At 45.4% G+C, this 18,992-nt stretch overlaps 1 protein-coding gene across 1 annotated transcript in view; it reads right to left on the bottom strand.

Annotated features, from left to right (window-relative positions):
- LOC144768004 (ovostatin-like) overlaps nucleotides 1-18,992 on the bottom strand; it is a 249,450-nt gene that overhangs the window by 66,302 nt on the left and 164,156 nt on the right. Inside the window, exon 25 of the mRNA XM_078651396.1 lies at nucleotides 11,762-11,864. Coding sequence (XP_078507522.1) covers nucleotides 11,762-11,864 — 103 coding nt within the window. The remainder of the gene's footprint in view (nucleotides 1-11,761; nucleotides 11,865-18,992) is intronic.

The following is an 18,992-nucleotide window of genomic DNA, read 5'->3' as shown; positions in this document are numbered from 1 at the left end:
ACTCCTCTGAAGACCTCATACATTTAGTGAGATGTCTCAAGTGTGAATTCTACATGAGTTTCCACTCCCCTGAAGACCTCATGCATTCAGTGAGATGTCTCCAAGTGTGCCTTCTACATGAGTTTGCACACTTCTGAAGTCCTCGTACATTCAGTGAGATGTCTCCTCTCCAAGTGTGCATTCTACATGAGTTTCCACTCCCTTGAAGCCCTCATACATTCAGTGAGATGTCTCCAAGTGTGCATTCTACATGAGTTTCCACAACTCTTTTCATCTCATGCATTCAGTGAAAGGTCTCCAAGTGTGTATTCTCCATGAGTTTCCACTCCTCTGAAGCCCTCATACATTCAGTGAGTTGTCTCCAAGTGTGTATTCTCTATGAGGTTCCGCACCTCAGAGATGTCTCACTGAATGCATGAGGTATTCAAAGTGTGTATTCTCCATGTGTTTCCACACCTCTGAAGAGCTCGTGCATTCAGTGAGATGTCTCCAAGTGTGCATTCTACATGAGTTTCCACAACTCTTTTCATCTCATGCATTCAGTGAGAGGTCTCCGAGTGTGTATTCTCCATGAGTTTCCACTCCTCTGAAGCCCTCATACATTCAGTGAGTTGTCTCCAAGTGTGTATTATCTATGAGGTTCCGCACCTCAGAGATGTCTCACTGAATGCATGAGGTATTCAAAGTGTGTATTCTCCATGTGTTTACACACCTCTGAAGAGCTCATGCATTCAGTGAGATGTCTCCAAGTGTGCATTCTACATGAGTTTCCACTCCCTTGAAGCCCTCTTACATTCAGTGAGATGTCTCCAAGTGTGCATTCTACATGAGTTTCCACAACTCTTTTCATCTCATGCATTCAGTGAGAGGTCTCCAAGTGTGTATTCTCCATGAGTTTCCACTCCTCTGAAGCCCTCATACATTCAGTGAGTTGTCTCCAAGTGTGTATTCTCTATGAGGTTCTGCACCTCAGAGATGTCTCACTGAATGCATGAGGTATTCAAAGTGTGCATTCTACATGAGTTTCCACTCCCTTGAAGCCCTCATACATTCAGTGAGATGTCTCCAAGTGTGCATTCTACATGAGTTTCCACAACTCTTTTCATCTCATGCATTCAGTGAGAGGTCTCCAAGTGTGTATTCTCTATGAGGTTCCGCACCTCAGAGATGTCTCACTGAATGCATGAGTTATTCAAAGTGTGTATTCTCCATGTGTTTACACACCTCTGAAGAGCTCGTGCATTCAGTGAGATGTCTCCAAGTGTGTATTCTACATGAGTTTCCACTCCCCTGAAGCCCTCATACATTCAGTGAGATGTTTCCAAGTGTGTATTCCACATGAGTTTCCAGTCCCCTGAAGCCCTCATGCATTCAGTGAGATGTTTCCAAGTGTGTATTCTCCATGAGTTTCCACTCCTCTGAAGCCCTCATACATTCAGTGAGGTGACTCCAAGTGTGTATTCTCCATGAGTTTCCACTCCCTTGAAGCCCTCATACATTCAGTGAGATGTCTCCAAGTGTGCATTCTACATGAGTTTCCACACTTCTGAAGTCCTCGTACATTCAGTGAGATGTCTCCAAGTGTGCATTCTACATGAGTTTCCACAACTCTTTTCATCTCATGCATTCAGTGAAAGGTCTCCAAGTGTGCATTCTCCATGAGTTTCCACTCCTCTGAAGCCCTCATACATTCAGTGAGGTGACTCCAAGTGTGTATTCTCCATGAGTTTCCACTCCCTTGAAGCCCTCATACATTCAGTGAGATGTCTCCAAGTGTGCATTCTACATGAGTTTCCAAACCTCTGAAGAGCTCATACATTCAGTGAGATGTCTCCAAGTGTGCCTTCTACATGAGTTTCCACAACTCTTTTCATCTCATGCATTCAGTGAGAGGTCTCCAAGTGTGTATTCTCCATGAGTTTCCACTCCTCTGAAGCCCTCACACATTCAGTGAGTTGTCTCCAAGTGTGTTTTCTCTATGAGGTTCCGCACCTCAGAGATGTCTCACTGAATGCATGAGGTATTCAAAGTGTGTATTCTCCATGTGTTTACACACCTCTGAAGAGCTCATGCATTCAGTGAGATGTCTCCAAGTGTGCATTCTACATGAGTTTCCACTCCCTTGAAGCCCTCCTACATTCAGTGAGATGTCTCCAAGTGTGCATTCTACATGAGTTTCCACTCCCCTGAAGCCCTCACACATTCAGTGAGATGTTTCCAAGTGTGTATTCTACATGAGTTTCCAGTCCCCTGAAGCCCTCATACATTCAGTGAGATGTTTCCAAGTGTGTATTCTACATGAGTTTCCACTCCTCTGAAGCCCTCATACATTCAGTGAGGTGACTCCAAGTGTGTATTCTCCATGAGTTTCCACTCCCTTGAAGCCCTCATACATTCAGTGAGATGTCTCCAAGTGTGCATTCTACATGAGTTTCCACACTTCTGAAGTCCTCGTACATTCAGTGAGATGTCTCCAAGTGTGCATTCTACATGAGTTTCCACAACTCTTTTCATCTCATGCATTCAGTGAAAGGTCTCCAAGTGTGCATTCTCCATGAGTTTCCACTCCTCTGAAGCCCTCATACATTCAGTGAGGTGACTCCAAGTCTGTATTCTCCATGAGTTTCCACTCCCTTGAAGCCCTCATACATTCAGTGAGATGTCTCCAAGTGTGCATTCTACATGAGTTTCCAAACCCTTGAAGCCCTCATACATTCAGTGAGATGTCTCCAAGTGTGCCTTCTACATGAGTTTCCACAACTCTTTTCATCTCATGCATTCAGTGAGAGGTCTCCAAGTGTGTATTCTCCATGAGTTTCCACTCCTCTGAAGCCCTCATACATTCAGTGAGTTGTCTCCAAGTGTGTATTCTCTATGAGGTTCCGCACCTCAGAGATGTCTCACTGAATACATGAGGTATTCAAAGTGTGTATTCTCCATGTGTTTACACACCTCTGAAGAGCTCGTGCATTCAGTAAGATGTCTCCAAGTGTGCATTCTACATGAGTTTCCAAACCTCTGATGGGCTCGTGCATTCAGTGAGATGTCTCCAAGTGTGCATTCTACATGAGTTTCCACAACTCTTTTCATCTCATGCATTCAGTGAGAGGTCTCCAAGTGTGTATTCTACATGAGTTTCCACTCCTCTGAAGACCTCATGAATTCAGTGAGATGTCTCCAAGTGTGTATTCTACATGAGTTTCCACTCCTCTGAAGACCTCATACATTCAGTGAGATATTTCCAAGTGTGTATTCTACATGAGTTTCCACTCCCTGAAGCCCTCATACATTCAGTGAGATGTTTCCAAGTGTGTATTCTACGTGAGTTTCCACTCCCCTGAAGCCCTCATACATTCAGTGAGATGTTTCCAAGTGTGTATTCTACATGAGTTTCCACTCCCCTGAAGCCCTCATACATTCAGTGAGATGTTTCCAAGTGTGTATTCTACATGAGTTTCCACTCCCCTGAAGCCCTCATACATTCAGTGAGATGTTTCCAAGTGTGTATTCTACATGAGTTTCCACTCCCCTGAAGCCCTCATACATTCAGTGAGAGGTTTCCAAGTGTGTATTCTACATGAGTTTCCAGTCCCCTGAAGACCTCATGCATTCAGTGAGATGTTTCCAAGTGTGTATTCTACATGAGTTTCCAGTCCCCTGAAGACCTCATGCATTCAGTGAGATGTTTCCAAGTGTGTATTCTACATGAGTTTCCAGTCCCCTGAAGCCCTCATACATTCAGTGAGATGTTTCCAAGTGTGTATTCTACATGAGTTTCCACTCCCCTGAAGCCGTCATACATTCAGTGAGATGTTTCCAAGTGTGTATTCTACATGAGTTTCCAGTCCCCTGAAGACCTCATGCATTCAGTGAGATGTCTCCAAGTGTGCATTCTACATGAGTTTCCAGTCCCCTGAAGACCTCATGCATTCAGTGAGATGTTTCCAAGTGTGTATTCTACATGAGTTTCCAGTGCCCTGAAGCCCTCATGTATTCAGTGAGATGTCCCCAAGTGTGTATTCTATATGAGTTTCCACTCCCCTGAAGCCCTCATACATTCAGTGAGATGTCTCCAAGTGTGTATTCTACATGAGTTTCCACTCCCCTGAAGCCCTCATACATTCAGTGAGATGTTTCCAAGTGTGTATTCTACATGAGTTTCCACTCCCCTGAAGCCCTCATACATTCAGTGAGATGTTTCCAAGTGTGTATTCTACATGAGTTTCCACTCCCCTGAAGCCCTCATACATTCAGTGAGATGTTTCCAAGTGTGTATTCTACATGAGTTTCCACTCCCCTGAAGCCCTCATACATTCAGTGAGATGTTTCCAAGTGTGTATTCTACATGAGTTTCCACTCCCCTGAAGCCCTCATACATTCAGTGAGATGTCTCCAAGTGTGTATTCTACATGAGTTTCCACTCCTCTGAAGACCTCATACATTTAGTGAGATGTCTCAAGTGTGAATTCTACATGAGTTTCCACTCCCCTGAAGACCTCATGCATTCAGTGAGATGTCTCCAAGTGTGCCTTCTACATGAGTTTGCACACTTCTGAAGTCCTCGTACATTCAGTGAGATGTCTCCAAGTGTGCATTCTACATGAGTTTCCACTCCCTTGAAGCCCTCATACATTCAGTGAGATGTCTCCAAGTGTGCATTCTACATGAGTTTCCACAACTCTTTTCATCTCATGCATTCCGTGAAAGGTCTCCAAGTGTGTATTCTCCATGAGTTTCCACTCCTCTGAAGCCCTCATACATTCAGTGAGTTGTCTCCAAGTGTGTATTCTCTATGAGGTTCCGCACCTCAGAGATGTCTCACTGAATGCATGAGGTATTCAAAGTGTGTATTCTCCATGTGTTTCCACACCTCTGAAGAGCTCGTGCATTCAGTGAGATGTCTTCAAGTGTGCATTCTACATGAGTTTCCACAACTATTTTCATCTCATGCATTCAGTGAAAGGTCTCCAAGTGTGTATTCTCCATGAGTTTCCACTCCTCTGAAGCCCTCATACATTCAGTGAGTTGTCTCCAAGTGTGTATTCTCTATGAGGTTCCGCACCTCAGAGATGTCTCACTGAATGCATGAGGTATTCAAAGTGTGTATTCTCCATGTGTTTACACACCTCTGAAGAGCTCATGCATTCAGTGAGATGTCTCCAAGTGTGCATTCTACATGAGTTTCCACTCCCTTGAAGCCCTCTTACATTCAGTGAGATGTCTCCAAGTGTGCATTCTACATGAGTTTCCACAACTCTTTTCATCTCATGCATTCAGTGAGAGGTCTCCAAGTGTGTATTCTCCATGAGTTTCCACTCCTCTGAAGCACTCATACATTCAGTGAGTTGTCTCCAAGTGTGTATTCTCTATGAGGTTCTGCACCTCAGAGATGTCTCACTGAATGCATGAGGTATTCAAAGTGTGCATTCTACATGAGTTTCCACTCCCTTGAAGCCCTCATACATTCAATGAGATGTCTCCAAGTGTGCATTCTACATGAGTTTCCACAACTCTTTTCATCTCATGCATTCAGTGAGAGGTCTCCAAGTGTGTATTCTCTATGAGGTTCCGCACCTCAGAGATGTCTCACTGAATGCATGAGTTATTCAAAGTGTGTATTCTCCATGTGTTTACACACCTCTGAAGAGCTTGTGCATTCAGTGAGATGTCTCCAAGTGTGTATTCTACATGAGTTTCCACTCCCCTGAAGCCCTCATACATTCAGTGAGATGTTTCCAAGTGTGTATTCCACATGAGTTTCCAGTCCCCTGAAGCCCTCATGCATTCAGTGAGATGTTTCCAAGTGTGTATTCTCCATGAGTTTCCACTCCTCTGAAGCCCTCATACATTCAGTGAGGTGACTCCAAGTGTGTATTCTCCATGAGTTTCCACTCCCTTGAAGCCCTCATACATTCAGTGAGATGTCTCCAAGTGTGCATTCTACATGAGTTTCCACACTTCTGAAGTCCTCGTACATTCAGTGAGATGTCTCCAAGTGTGCATTCTACATGAGTTTCCACAACTCTTTTCATCTCACGCATTCAGTGAAAGGTCTCCAAGTGTGCATTCTCCATGAGTTTCCACTCCTCTGAAGCCCTCATACATTCAGTGAGGTGACTCCAAGTGTGTATTCTCCATGAGTTTCCACTCCCTTGAAGCCCTCATACAATCAGTGAGATGTCTCAAAGTGTGCATTCTACATGAGTTTCCAAACCTCTGAAGAGCTCATACATTCAGTGAGATGTCTCCAAGTGTGCCTTCTACATGAGTTTCCACAACTCTTTTCATCTCATGCATTCAGTGAGAGGTCTCCAAGTGTGTATTCTCCATGAGTTTCCACTCCTCTGAAGCCCTCACACATTCAGTGAGTTGTCTCCAAGTGTGTTTTCTCTATGAGGTTCCGCACCTCAGAGATGTCTCACTGAATGCATGAGGTATTCAAAGTGTGTATTCTCCATGTGTTTACACACCTCTGAAGAGCTCATGCATTCAGTGAGATGTCTCCAAGTGTGCATTCTACATGAGTTTCCACTCCCTTGAAGCCCTCTTACATTCAGTGAGATGTCTCCAAGTGTGCATTCTACATGAGTTTCCACTCCCCTGAAGCCCTCACACATTCAGTGAGATGTTTCCAAGTGTGTATTCTACATGAGTTTCCAGTCCCCTGAAGCCCTCATACATTCAGTGAGATGTTTCCAAGTGTGTATTCTACATGAGTTTCCACTCCTCTGAAGCCCTCATACATTCAGTGAGGTGACTCCAAGTGTGTATTCTCCATGAGTTTCCACTCCCTTGAAGCCCTCATACATTCAGTGAGATGTCTCCAAGTGTGCATTCTACATGAGTTTCCACACTTCTGAAGTCCTCGTACATTCAGTGAGATGTCTCCAAGTGTGCATTCTACATGAGTTTCCACAACTCTTTTCATCTCATGCATTCAGTGAAAGGTCTCCAAGTGTGCATTCTCCATGAGTTTCCACTCCTCTGAAGCCCTCATACATTCAGTGAGGTGACTCCAAGTCTGTATTCTCCATGAGTTTCCACTCCCTTGAAGCCCTCATACATTCAGTGAGATGTCTCCAAGTGTGCATTCTACATGAGTTTCCAAACCCTTGAAGCCCTCATACATTCAGTGAGATGTCTCCAAGTGTGCCTTCTACATGAGTTTCCACAACTCTTTTCATCTCATGCATTCAGTGAGAGGTCTCCAAGTGTGTATTCTCCATGAGTTTCCACTCCTCTGAAGCCCTCATACATTCAGTGAGTTGTCTCCAAGTGTGTATTCTCTATGAGGTTCCGCACCTCAGAGATGTCTCACTGAATGCATGAGGTATTCAAAGTGTGTATTCTCCATGTGTTTACACACCTCTGAAGAGCTCGTGCATTCAGTAAGATGTCTCCAAGTGTGCATTCTACATGAGTTTCCAAACCTCTGAAGAGCTCGTGCATTCAGTGAGATGTCTCCAAGTGTGCATTCTACATGAGTTTCCACAACTCTTTTCATCTCATGCATTCAGTGAGAGGTCTCCAAGTGTGTATTCTACATGAGTTTCCACTCTTCTGAAGACCTCATACATTCAGTGAGATATTTCCAAGTGTGTATTCTACATGAGTTTCCACTCCCTGAAGCCCTCATACATTCAGTGAGATGTTTCCAAGTGTGTATTCTACATGAGTTTCCACTCCCCTGAAGCCCTCATACATTCAGTGGGATGTTTCCAAGTGTGTATTCTACATGAGTTTCCACTCCCTGAAGCCCTCATACATTCAGTGAGATGTTTCCAAGTGTGTATTCTACATGAGTTTCCACTCCCCTGAAGCCCTCATACATTCAGTGAGATGTTTCCAAGTGTGTATTCTACATGAGTTTCCACTCCCCTGAAGCCCTCATACATTCAGTGAGATGTTTCCAAGTGTGTATTCTACATGAGTTTCCACTCCCCTGAAGCCCTCATACATTCAGTGAGATGTTTCCAAGTGTGTATTCTACATGAGTTTCCACTCCCCTGAAGCCCTCATACATTCAGTGAGATGTTTCCAAGTGTGTATTCTACATGAGTTTCCACTCCCCTGAAGCCCTCATACATTCAGTGAGATGTTTCCAAGTGTGTATTCTACATGAGTTTCCACTCCCCTGAAGCCCTCATACATTCAGTGAGATGTTTCCAAGTGTGTATTCTACATGAGTTTCCAGTCCCCTGAAGACCTCATGCATTCAGTGAGATGTTTCCAAGTGTGTATTCTACATGAGTTTCCAGTCCCCTGAAGCCCTCATACATTCAGTGAGATGTTTCCAAGTGTGTATTCTACATGAGTTTCCACTCCCCTGAAGCCCTCATGCATTCAGTGAGATGTTTCCAAGTGTGTATTCTACATGAGTTTCCACTCCCCTGAAGCCCTCATGCATTCAGTGAGATGTCTCCAAGTGTGTATTCTACATGAGTTTCCAGTCCCCTGAAGCCCTCATACATTCAGTGAGATGTTTCCAAGTGTGTATTCTACATGAGTTTCCACTCCCCTGAAGCCCTCATGCATTCAGTGAGATGTTTCCAAGTGTGTATTCTACATGAGTTTCCACTCCCCTGAAGCCCTCATGCATTCAGTGAGATGTCTCCAAGTGTGTATTCTACATGAGTTTCCAGTCTCCTGAAGACCTCATGCATTCAGTGAGATGTTTCCAAGTGTGTATTCTACATGAGTTTCCAGTCCCCTGAAGCCCTCATACATTCAGTGAGATGTTTCCAAGTGTGTATTCTACATGAGTTTCCACTCCCCTGAAGCCGTCATACATTCAGTGAGATGTTTCCAAGTGTGTATTCTACATGAGTTTCCAGTCCCCTGAAGACCTCATGCATTCAGTGAGATGTCTCCAAGTGTGTATTCTACATGAGTTTCCAGTGCCCTGAAGCCCTCATGCATTCAGTGAGATGTCCCCAAGTGTGTATTCTACATGAGTTTCCACTCCCCTGAAGCCGTCATACATTCAGTGAGATGTTTCCAAGTGTGTATTCTACATGAGTTTCCACTCCCCTGAAGCCCTCATACATTCAGTGAGATGTTTCCAAGTGTGTATTCTACATGAGTTTCCACTCCCCTGAAGCCCTCATACATTCAGTGAGATGTTTCCAAGTGTGTATTCTACATGAGTTTCCACTCCCCTGAAGCCCTCATACATTCAGTGAGATGTTTCCAAGTGTGTATTCTACATGAGTTTCCAGTCCCCTGAAGACCTCATGCATTCAGTGAGATGTTTCCAAGTGTGTATTCTACATGAGTTTCCAGTCTCCTGAAGACCTCATGCATTCAGTGAGATGTTTCCAAGTGTGTATTCTACATGAGTTTCCAGTCCCCTGAAGCCCTCATACATTCAGTGAGATGTTTCCAAGTGTGTATTCTACATGAGTTTCCACTCCCCTGAAGCCGTCATACATTCAGTGAGATGTTTCCAAGTGTGTATTCTACATGAGTTTCCAGTCCCCTGAAGACCTCATGCATTCAGTGAGATGTCTCCAAGTGTGTATTCTACATGAGTTTCCAGTGCCCTGAAGCCCTCATGCATTCAGTGAGATGTCCCCAAGTGTGTATTCTACATGAGTTTCCACTCCCCTGAAGCCGTCATACATTCAGTGAGATGTTTCCAAGTGTGTATTCTACATGAGTTTCCACTCCCCTGAAGCCCTCATACATTCAGTGAGATGTTTCCAAGTGTGTATTCTACATGAGTTTCCACTCCCCTGAAGCCCTCATACATTCAGTGAGATGTTTCAAGTGTGTATTCTACATGAGTTTCCACTCCCCTGAAGCCCTCATACATTCAGTGAGATGTTTCCAAGTGTGTATTCTACATGAGTTTCCACTCCCCTGAAGCCCTCATACATTCAGTGAGATGTTTCCAAGTGTGTATTCTCCATGAGTTTCCACTCCCCTGAAGCCCTCATACATTCAGTGAGATGTCACCAAGTGTGTATTCTACATGAGTTTCCACTCCCCTGAAGCCCTCATACATTCAGTGAGGTGCCTCCACGTATGTATCCCACATGAGTTTCCTACCTCCCATGACACTCTGCAGTCTCACTGGTGAGACAGAGGTGTGCATTGTCCGTGAGTTACCTTATCTCGAGTGGCACAGCCTGCAACCATGGAGATGACCCACTATGAATAGTTCTCCCTTACCTTCCTTATCTCTTGGGCTCCCTGCTGCCAGCAGGGGGCCTCCGTGTGTGCCTTATCTATGAGTTCTCTTATTTATCTCAGATGATATGAGTTAACCATTGAGGTGACTTCCAAAAGCGTCCCACATCAGTTGTGTATGGTGACCCCCTGACTCATTCAGTCCTGTCTGATTGTTTCCTTTCTGTCATTACCAGCTAGGGGCAGCCCTAAGAAGTAGCTACTAAAATAAGTCCTGATCTGCAGCCAATGGGAGCTGTCCCCTCAGTATTCAGCTAGAGCTGCCAGCCAATGTCTACAGCCGGAAGTCACCCCCTTTCTGGGCACAGGAAGTGGTCTGAGATACCAGACACCCATAGACCAGACGGAACTATTGTGGGCAGATGGCCTATGCTTCACGTTGAGCAGAGTTGTGAAGCTTCAAGTATTGTCATGGAGGGCAACTTTTCACGACTTTCCCTGCCATAAAATTGGGGAGATGTGGCCTAACGGCCAGAGTTGCCTACTTTATAATTCAGACCGCAGGTTCAAATCCTGGCCTCGACTCAACATCCTGCGATTCTGAGAGAATCACTTAACAGTCTGATTTTTATGGAAAGCACCTCGATGCCCTATCATTCACTCGTCCGCTACCTGGAACCGAGTGATCTGTCGTGGAGTTCTCGCACCCGATTGACATTTGCAGACTGCTTTTGATTTTACTCTAATACTGACGAACCTGAGTATCCTGTTTTTTGTCTTGACTGACTCAGCCCGGCCGGGTTGGAATTATCACCGGCTTTGCGACTACCTTGACCTAATTCGTGCTTTCACAGCCCTGAAGAAGTCGCAGAGCAATTCTCCTTAAACGCGACGAAACACGTGTCGGCTGGCTTGTTCGCCGTTCATTGAGTCTGGCAAGGAATTAAAGGGCTGAACTTTCTACTTACATCATTTCAAGACTGTTCCTTCCATCTGGGGAATACCCTCTGTCTCTATCTACACCAGTGTCTACATTGACTTGATTTTCTTTTATGTGCGCCTAGGTGCTTGGTCTTCACCCTGATGCCCTAGGCCAAGTTTCTGCTATATAAGACTGCATAAATAAAATAAATATTAGAAAATGACTCGGGACAGGTATGGGGTTGGTATACAACCTTTACAACGAAACTTTTTACAACGACCTACCATTACAACGCAACTTTTACAACGCAAACTATTACAACGCATTGCTCTGGGGGGCGCTCTAGGATAGGGAATAGGTTAATTTACTATCCAATAACCTTCCCTACTATCCACGGGGACTGGAGTTGGAATAGTAAATTAAACTATTCACTATCCAGCACCCCAAAGCGCTATGCGTTGTAATGGTATGCGTGGTAAAAACCGCGTTGTAAAGGTAGGCGTTGTAAAAGTATGCGTTGTAACATCATACATCCTGGGGTTATGAGGAACTGGAACGCAGGCGTGGGGACTGACTGGCGAATACGCGAATATGTAAGAATAATGATTCTTTTTCCAGAATTTCCCTTTGCTGGCGAGTATCACTATCAGTGAGGCGAACTAGAGTTTTACGTCCTCAAGCGAAGCATTCGTGAGCACCAGTTCTCACCAGAGGCTGCAGGAGGTCTGCGTCCAGAAATTCCTGCTGAAGCTGTTCTGCCAGGTAGTGAGGCATCCCAGGGAGGAATGGAACTTCACCATGTTGCCCGCTCCTAAAGAGGTACAACAAGAAGAGACAGACGAGGTTATGTAAGGAACAACCAGAAGAGGCAGAATGAGGCTAAGTAAGCAGGAACCAGAAGAGGCAGAATGAGGCTAAGTAAGGAAGAACCAGACGAGGCAGAATGAGGCTAAGTAAGGAAGAACCAGAAGAGGCAGAATGAGGCTATGTATGGAACAACCAGAAGAGGCAGAATGAGGCTAAGTAAGGAAGAACCAGAGGAGGCGGAATGAGGCTAAGTAAGGAACCACCAGAAGAGGCAGAATGAGGCTAAGTAAGGAAGAACCAGAAGAGGCAGAATGAGGCTATGTATGGAACAACCAGAAGAGGCAGAATGAGGCTATGTATGGAACAACCAGAAGAGGCAGAATGAGGCTAAGTAAGGAACCACCAGAAGAGGCAGAATGAGGCTAAGTAAGGAAGAACCAGAAGAGGCAGAATGAGGCTATGTATGGAACAACCAGAAGAGGCAGAATGAGGCTAAATAAGGAAGAACCAGAGGAGGCGGAATGAGGCTATGTAAGGTAGAACCAGAAGAGGCGGAATGAGGCTATGTAAGGAAGAACCAGAAGAGGCAGGATGAGACTATGTAAGGAAGAACCAGAAGAGGCAGAATGAGGCTGTGTAAGGAAGAATGAGAAGAGGCAGAATGAGGCCAAGTAAGGAAGAACCAGAAGAGGCGGAATGAGGCTATGTCAGGAAGAACCAGAAGAGGCAGAATGAGGCTAAGCAAGGAAGAACCAGAAGAAGCGGAATGAGGCTATGTAAGGAAGAATGAGAAGAGGCAGAATGAGGCCAAGTAAGGAAGAACCAGAAGAGGCGGAATGAGGCTATGTCAGGAAGAACTAGAAGAGGCAGAATGAGGCTAAGTAAGGAAGAACCAGAAGAGGCGGAATGAGGCTATGTATGGAAGAACCAGAAGAGGCAGAATGAGGCTAAGTAAGGAAGAACCAGAAGAGGCAGAATGAGGCTAAGTAAGGAAGAACCAGAAGAGGCAGAATGAGGCTATGTAAGGTAGAACCAGAAGAGGCGGAATGAGGCTATGTAAGGAAGAACCAGAAGAGGCAGAATGAGACTATGTAAGGAAGAACCAGAAGAGGCAGAATGAGGCTGTGTAAGGAACAACCAGAAGAGGCGGAATGAGGCTATGTAAGGAACAACCAGAAGAGGCGGAATGAGGCTATGTAAGGAAGAACCAGAAGAGGCAGAATGAGGCTATGTAAGGAAGAACCAGAAGAGGCGGAATGAGGCAATGTAAGGAACAACCAGAAGAGGCGGAATGAGGCTATGTAAGGAAGAACGTGAAGAGGCGGAATGAGGCTATGTAAGGAACAACCAGAAGAGGCGGAATGAGGCTATGTAAGGAACAACCAGAAGAGGCGGAATGAGGCTATGTAAGGAAGAACCAGAAGAGGCAGAATGAGGCTATGTAAGGAAGAACCAGAAGAGGCGGAATGAGGCAATGTAAGGAACAACCAGAAGAGGCGGAATGAGGCTATGTAAGGAAGAACCAGAAGAGGCGGAATGAGGCTATGTAAGGAAGAACCAGAAGAGGCACAATGAGACTATGTAAGGAAGAACCAGAAGAGGCAGAATGAGGCTGTGTAAGGAACAACCAGAAGAGGCGGAATGAGGCTATGTAAGGAAGAACCATAAGAGGCAGAATGAGGCTATGTAAGGAAGAACCAGAAGAGGCGGAGTGAGGCTATGTAAGGAACAACCAGAAGATGCGGAATGAGGCTATGTAAGGAAGAACCAGAAGAGGCAGAATGAGGCTATGTAAGGAAGAACCAGAAGAGGCGGAATGAGGCTATGTAAGGAAGAACCAGAAGAGACAGAATGATGCTATGTAAGGAAGAACCAGAAGAGACAGAATGATGCTATGTAAGGAAGAACTAGAAGAGGCGGAAAGAGGCTATGTAAGGAAGAACCAGAAGAGACAGAATGATGCTATGTAAGGAAGAACCAGAAGAGGCGGAATGAGGCTATGTAAGGAAGAACTAGAAGAGGCGGAATGAGGCTATGTAAGGAAGAATGAGAAGAGACGGAATGATGCTATGTAAGGAAGAACCAGAAGAGGCGGAATGAGGCTATGTAAGGAAGAACTAGGAGAGGCGGAATGAGGCTATGTAAGGAAGAATGAGAAGAGACGGAATGAGGCTATGTAAGGAAGAACCAGAAGAGGCAGAATGAGGCTATGTAAGGAAGAACGAGAAGAGATAGAATGAGGCTATGTAAGGAAGAACCAGAAGAGGCGGAATGAGGCTATGTAAGGAAGAACGAGAAGAGATAGAATGAGGCTATGTAAGGAAGAACCAGAAGAGGCAGAATGAGGCTATGTAAGGAAGAACGAGAAGAGATAGAATGAGGCTATGTAAGGAAGAACCAGAAGAGGCAGAATGAGGCTATGTAAGGAAGAACGAGAAGAGATAGAATGAGGCTATGTAAGGAAGAACCAGAAGAGGCAGAATGAGGCTATGTAAGGAAGAACGAGAAGAGATAGAATGAGGCTATGTAAGGAAGAACCAGAAGAGACAGAATGATGCTATGTAAGGAAGAACCAGAAGAGGCGGAATGAGGCTATGTAAGGAAGAACTAGAAGAGGCGGAATGAGGCTATGTAAGTAAGAACGAGAAGAGATAGAATGAGGCTATGTAAGGAAGAACGAGAAGAGACAGAATGAGGTTATGTAAGGAAGAACCAGAAGAGGCGGAATGAGGCTATGTAAGGAAGAAGGAGAAGAGACGGAATGAGGTTATGTAAGGAAGAACGAGAAGAGACGGAATGAAGGCTATGTAAGGAAGAACCAGAAGAGGCGGAATGAGGCTATGTAAGGAAGAACCAGAAGAGGCGGAGTGAGGCTATGTAAGGAACAACCAGAAGATGCGGAATGAGGCTATGTAAGGAAGAACCAGAAGAGGCAGAATGAGGCTATGTAAGGAAGAACCAGAAGAGGCGGAATGAGGCTATGTAAGGAAGAACCAGAAGAGACAGAATGATGCTATGTAAGGAAGAACCAGAAGAGGCGGAATGAGGCTATGTAAGGAAGAACCAGAAGAGACAGAATGATGCTATGTAAGGAAGAACCAGAAGAGGCGGAATGAGGCTATGTAAGGAAGAACCAGAAGAGACAGAATGATGCTATGTAAGGAAGAACGAGAAGAGACAGAATGAGGTTATGTAAGGAAGAACCAGAAGAGGCCGAATGAGGCTATGTAAGGAAGAAGGAGAAGAGACGGAATGAGGTTATGTAAGGAAGAACGAGAAGAGACAGAATGAGGCTATGTAAGGAAGAACCAGAAGAGGCACAATGAGACTATGTAAGGAAGAACCAGAAGAGGCAGAATGAGGCTGTGTAAGGAACAACCAGAAGAGGCGGAATGAGGCTATGTAAGGAAGAACCATAAGAGGCAGAATGAGGCTATGTAAGGAAGAACCAGAAGAGGCGGAGTGAGGCTATGTAAGGAACAACCAGAAGATGCGGAATGAGGCTATGTAAGGAAGAACCAGAAGAGGCAGAATGAGGCTATGTAAGGAAGAACCAGAAGAGGCGGAATGAGGCTATGTAAGGAAGAACCAGAAGAGACAGAATGATGCTATGTAAGGAAGAACCAGAAGAGGCGGAATGAGGCTATGTAAGGAAGAACCAGAAGAGACAGAATGATGCTATGTAAGGAAGAACCAGAAGAGGCGGAATGAGGCTATGTAAGGAAGAACGAGAAGAGACAGAATGAGGTTATGTAAGGAAGAACCAGAAGAGACAGAATGATGCTATGTAAGGAAGAACGAGAAGAGACAGAATGAGGTTATGTAAGGAAGAACCAGAAGAGGCCGAATGAGGCTATGTAAGGAAGAAGGAGAAGAGACGGAATGAGGTTATGTAAGGAAGAACGAGAAGAGACGGAATGAGGCTATGTAAGGAAGAAGGAGAAGAGACGGAATGAGGCTATGTAAGGAAGAACGAGAAGAGACAGAATGAGGCTATGTAAGGAAGAACCAGAAGTGGCAGAATGAGGCTATGTAAGGAAGAACGAGAAGAGACGGAATGAGGTTATGTAAGGAAGAACGAGAAGAGACGGAATGAGGTTATGTAAGGAAGAACCAGAAGAGGCGGAATGAGGCTATGTAAGGAAGAACCAGAATAGGCAGAATGAGGCTATGTAAGGAAGAACCAGAAGAGACGGAATGAGGCTAAGTAAGGAAGAACCAGAAGAGGTAGAATGAGGCTATGTAAGGAAAAACAAGAAGAGACAGAATGAGGCAGTTACAGCGACAGTGAGAGGAGATAGAATAAGGCTATGTAAGAAACAACGAGAAGAGGAAGAATGAGGAAATTAGAGAAACAAGCAAAAGCAGCAGAATTAGAGTCTTCAAGGCAGTGTCAATTTATGGATTTGGTGGGCCCTGGGCAAACCTTATTTTGAGGCGCCACATTAAAGAACACATTTTCAATGTTACCACACATTTCCTGCTAACTCAAGCCAAACAATACTAAAGTACATATCCAACTTTAACAGGGTCACACAAAACCAGCCGAAGTATGTCTTACTCCGGTCTTCAAAAATCCCTAATATGAGACGGGGTGAGACAAGGCAGGGAAGTAATGGATGTGAAGAATATAGGGATCCAGAAAAAGAGGACACCGTGCCTGCAGAAGCAAGATGGGAAGACAGGGAGAGGCAACAGGACATGAAGTGATAAGAGAGAACAGAAAGACTGAGTGAGGGATAAGGGACCAATGCATGGAGCCAGGGGTTTGGAACATGACAGGGAGCCAGATGTAAAGGACAAAGCAGACAGCCAGGTGTTGGAGCACAACAGGAAGGTGGAGAAGTGTGGCTCACTGGTTAGAGGAGGCAGACCTGGAAGCAGAGGTCAGCCCAGGACCAGGGTTCAATTCCCGGCTCGGCGGGGTCTTGAGTCCTAAAATGTCCATGGACTCGACAATTCTCGCTCTGGTGCCTACTCGATTCACGGGTTCACACTCTGCGACTCTGGGCAATAGCTTGCTTAATCTCCACACCGGCCCCTCGCGGCGGGATGCCTGGCTCTCACCTTGCGGATACCCTGCCGGGGTTATCTCACAGGGGAATACCAGGACGGGTTCCCTAAGCAAGCGCTTAGAAACCGCTTGGTGATTTGCGTTATATAAATTCCTGTACATTATCAGAAAGGAGGAGAACCTGCAGCAGAGCTGCAGAAGGAGACAACAGAAGAGGACAGGACAAGAGTTCAGCTAAAAGGGATCAGACAGGGAGCCAATGGAAAGAGAAAGAACAGAGCTTAGGGGGGGTGTTTAGGGGGAAGAGACAAGAGGGCAGGGAGTGGGAATAGCAACAACACAGGTAGTTAGGGGAAAAAGAAGACTGCGTTTGGGAAAGGAACAAGATGGTGGCCAGGAGGAACAAGACCGTCCGATGGGATAGATCAAGATAGGCATTCTTAGGGTGGAACAAGAAGGGCAGTTGGGGGGCATGCTAAAACTAGGGTTGGGCGGAATTTGTGTAATCACATTACGCAAATCTCCGCGAAAGGTAAAAAATTTCTGCGAACGCGCAGAAATTCCGCGAACACGCAGAAATTCCACGAACACGTGGAATTGCTTGTTCACAATGCTTTTTTCCTGTTCGCAATTCCTGTTTGCGTGCTCGGGGGGAAATATCTTGCGAACACGCATTTGAGAACGCGAACAAGCAAAATATTTCACGAAGTCGCGGAACTCAGAATTTTGGACAATTTGGCGTTCTCAGCGGAACGCGAAATTACCCTAATTCCGCAAATTCCGTGAGGGGAACGGAATTTACCGCCCAGGCCTAGCTAAAACAGGAATCGAGGGGAAAGGAAAAAGCCAAATTCAAGGAGGAAACAAACGAAACAGAGAATCAGTAATGAAGAAATAAGACAAAGTCAAATGGAGTGTGGCAACTGTGAGCAGATGTCAGTGGAGGGTAACAAGGCAGTCAAAGAAATTGACCAAGCCATGCAGTTAAGGAAGGGAACAAGAGAGAGCTTCGGAGAAAGGGGACCAGGCAGGCAGTGGGAAGGATGGACCATGACAGAAGAAGCAACAGGACAGGATTGCAACGTACAAAGACAGCACAGGAACATGATCATGTGGGTGAAAGGGTAAACATCCTTTACAACGCAACTTTTACCACGCAGTGCCTTTACGACGCAACTTTTACAACGCAAACCATTACAACGCATTGCGCTGGGGGGCGCTCTAGGATAGGGAATAGGTTTAATGTACTATCCAACACCTTCCCTACTATCCATGGGGACTGGAGTTGGAATAGTAAATTAAACTATTCACTATCCAGCGCCCAAAAGCACTATGCATTGTAATGGTATGCGTTGTAAAAACCGCGTTGTAAAAGCATGCGATGTAAAAGCATGCGTTGTAATGTCATACATGCAGGATTGCAACGTACAAAGACAGCACAGGAACATGATCATGTGGGTGAAAGTGGGCACGCAAGGAGTTCAGCAGAGCATCTGATGCCCAGCGGAAGGAGACTTGATAGCTTGAGCCAGGATCATGGGTGAAATGAAACAGCTGAATAGAGGTTAAGGGGAATAGATCATGAAAGGGAACCGGAAATCAAGAAGCTGGGAACGCAACAGCTAACTGGCAAATAGAGCATCAATCAATCAATCATAGGTTTATAAAGCGCGCTACTCACCCGCAAGGGTCTCAAGGCGCTAGGGGGGTGGCATGGCAAAAAGTGAGGGAAAAGACCACATGACAGGATGTTAAGCAAGAATCACGACAGGAAGTTAGGGGGAAATGGAGCAGACAGGAAGTGGAGGTCCCTGCAGTCAGAAGGCATGACAGATGCTGGGCTTCTGAAAGCAGGTCACCCACATTTGCTAAGTGGAGGCTGCCTGCGAAGGATAGCATCCTCTATGAAAAATCCATCTGCGTGCATCAGAGGAAGCGGACAAAGATTTCAAGCCCCACCTACCTCCTCAGCCAATGTGCATTAGCATTGTGCTGTGCTTCTCAAATATTCCAGCTCCTGTTCCCTGAGGGAATGAAGGCCCTGCAATATCAGGGCATTGTGTATACCCAGATGCAGGCCTACTGTACCCCTGAAGCCTGCACCTCTGTCTTTGTGAG

The sequence above is a fragment of the Lissotriton helveticus genome, chromosome 7 (genome assembly GCF_964261635.1).
Source record: "Lissotriton helveticus chromosome 7, aLisHel1.1, whole genome shotgun sequence".
NCBI lineage: Eukaryota > Metazoa > Chordata > Amphibia > Caudata > Salamandridae > Lissotriton > Lissotriton helveticus.
This window is presented reverse-complemented; position numbering and strand designations above follow the sequence as displayed.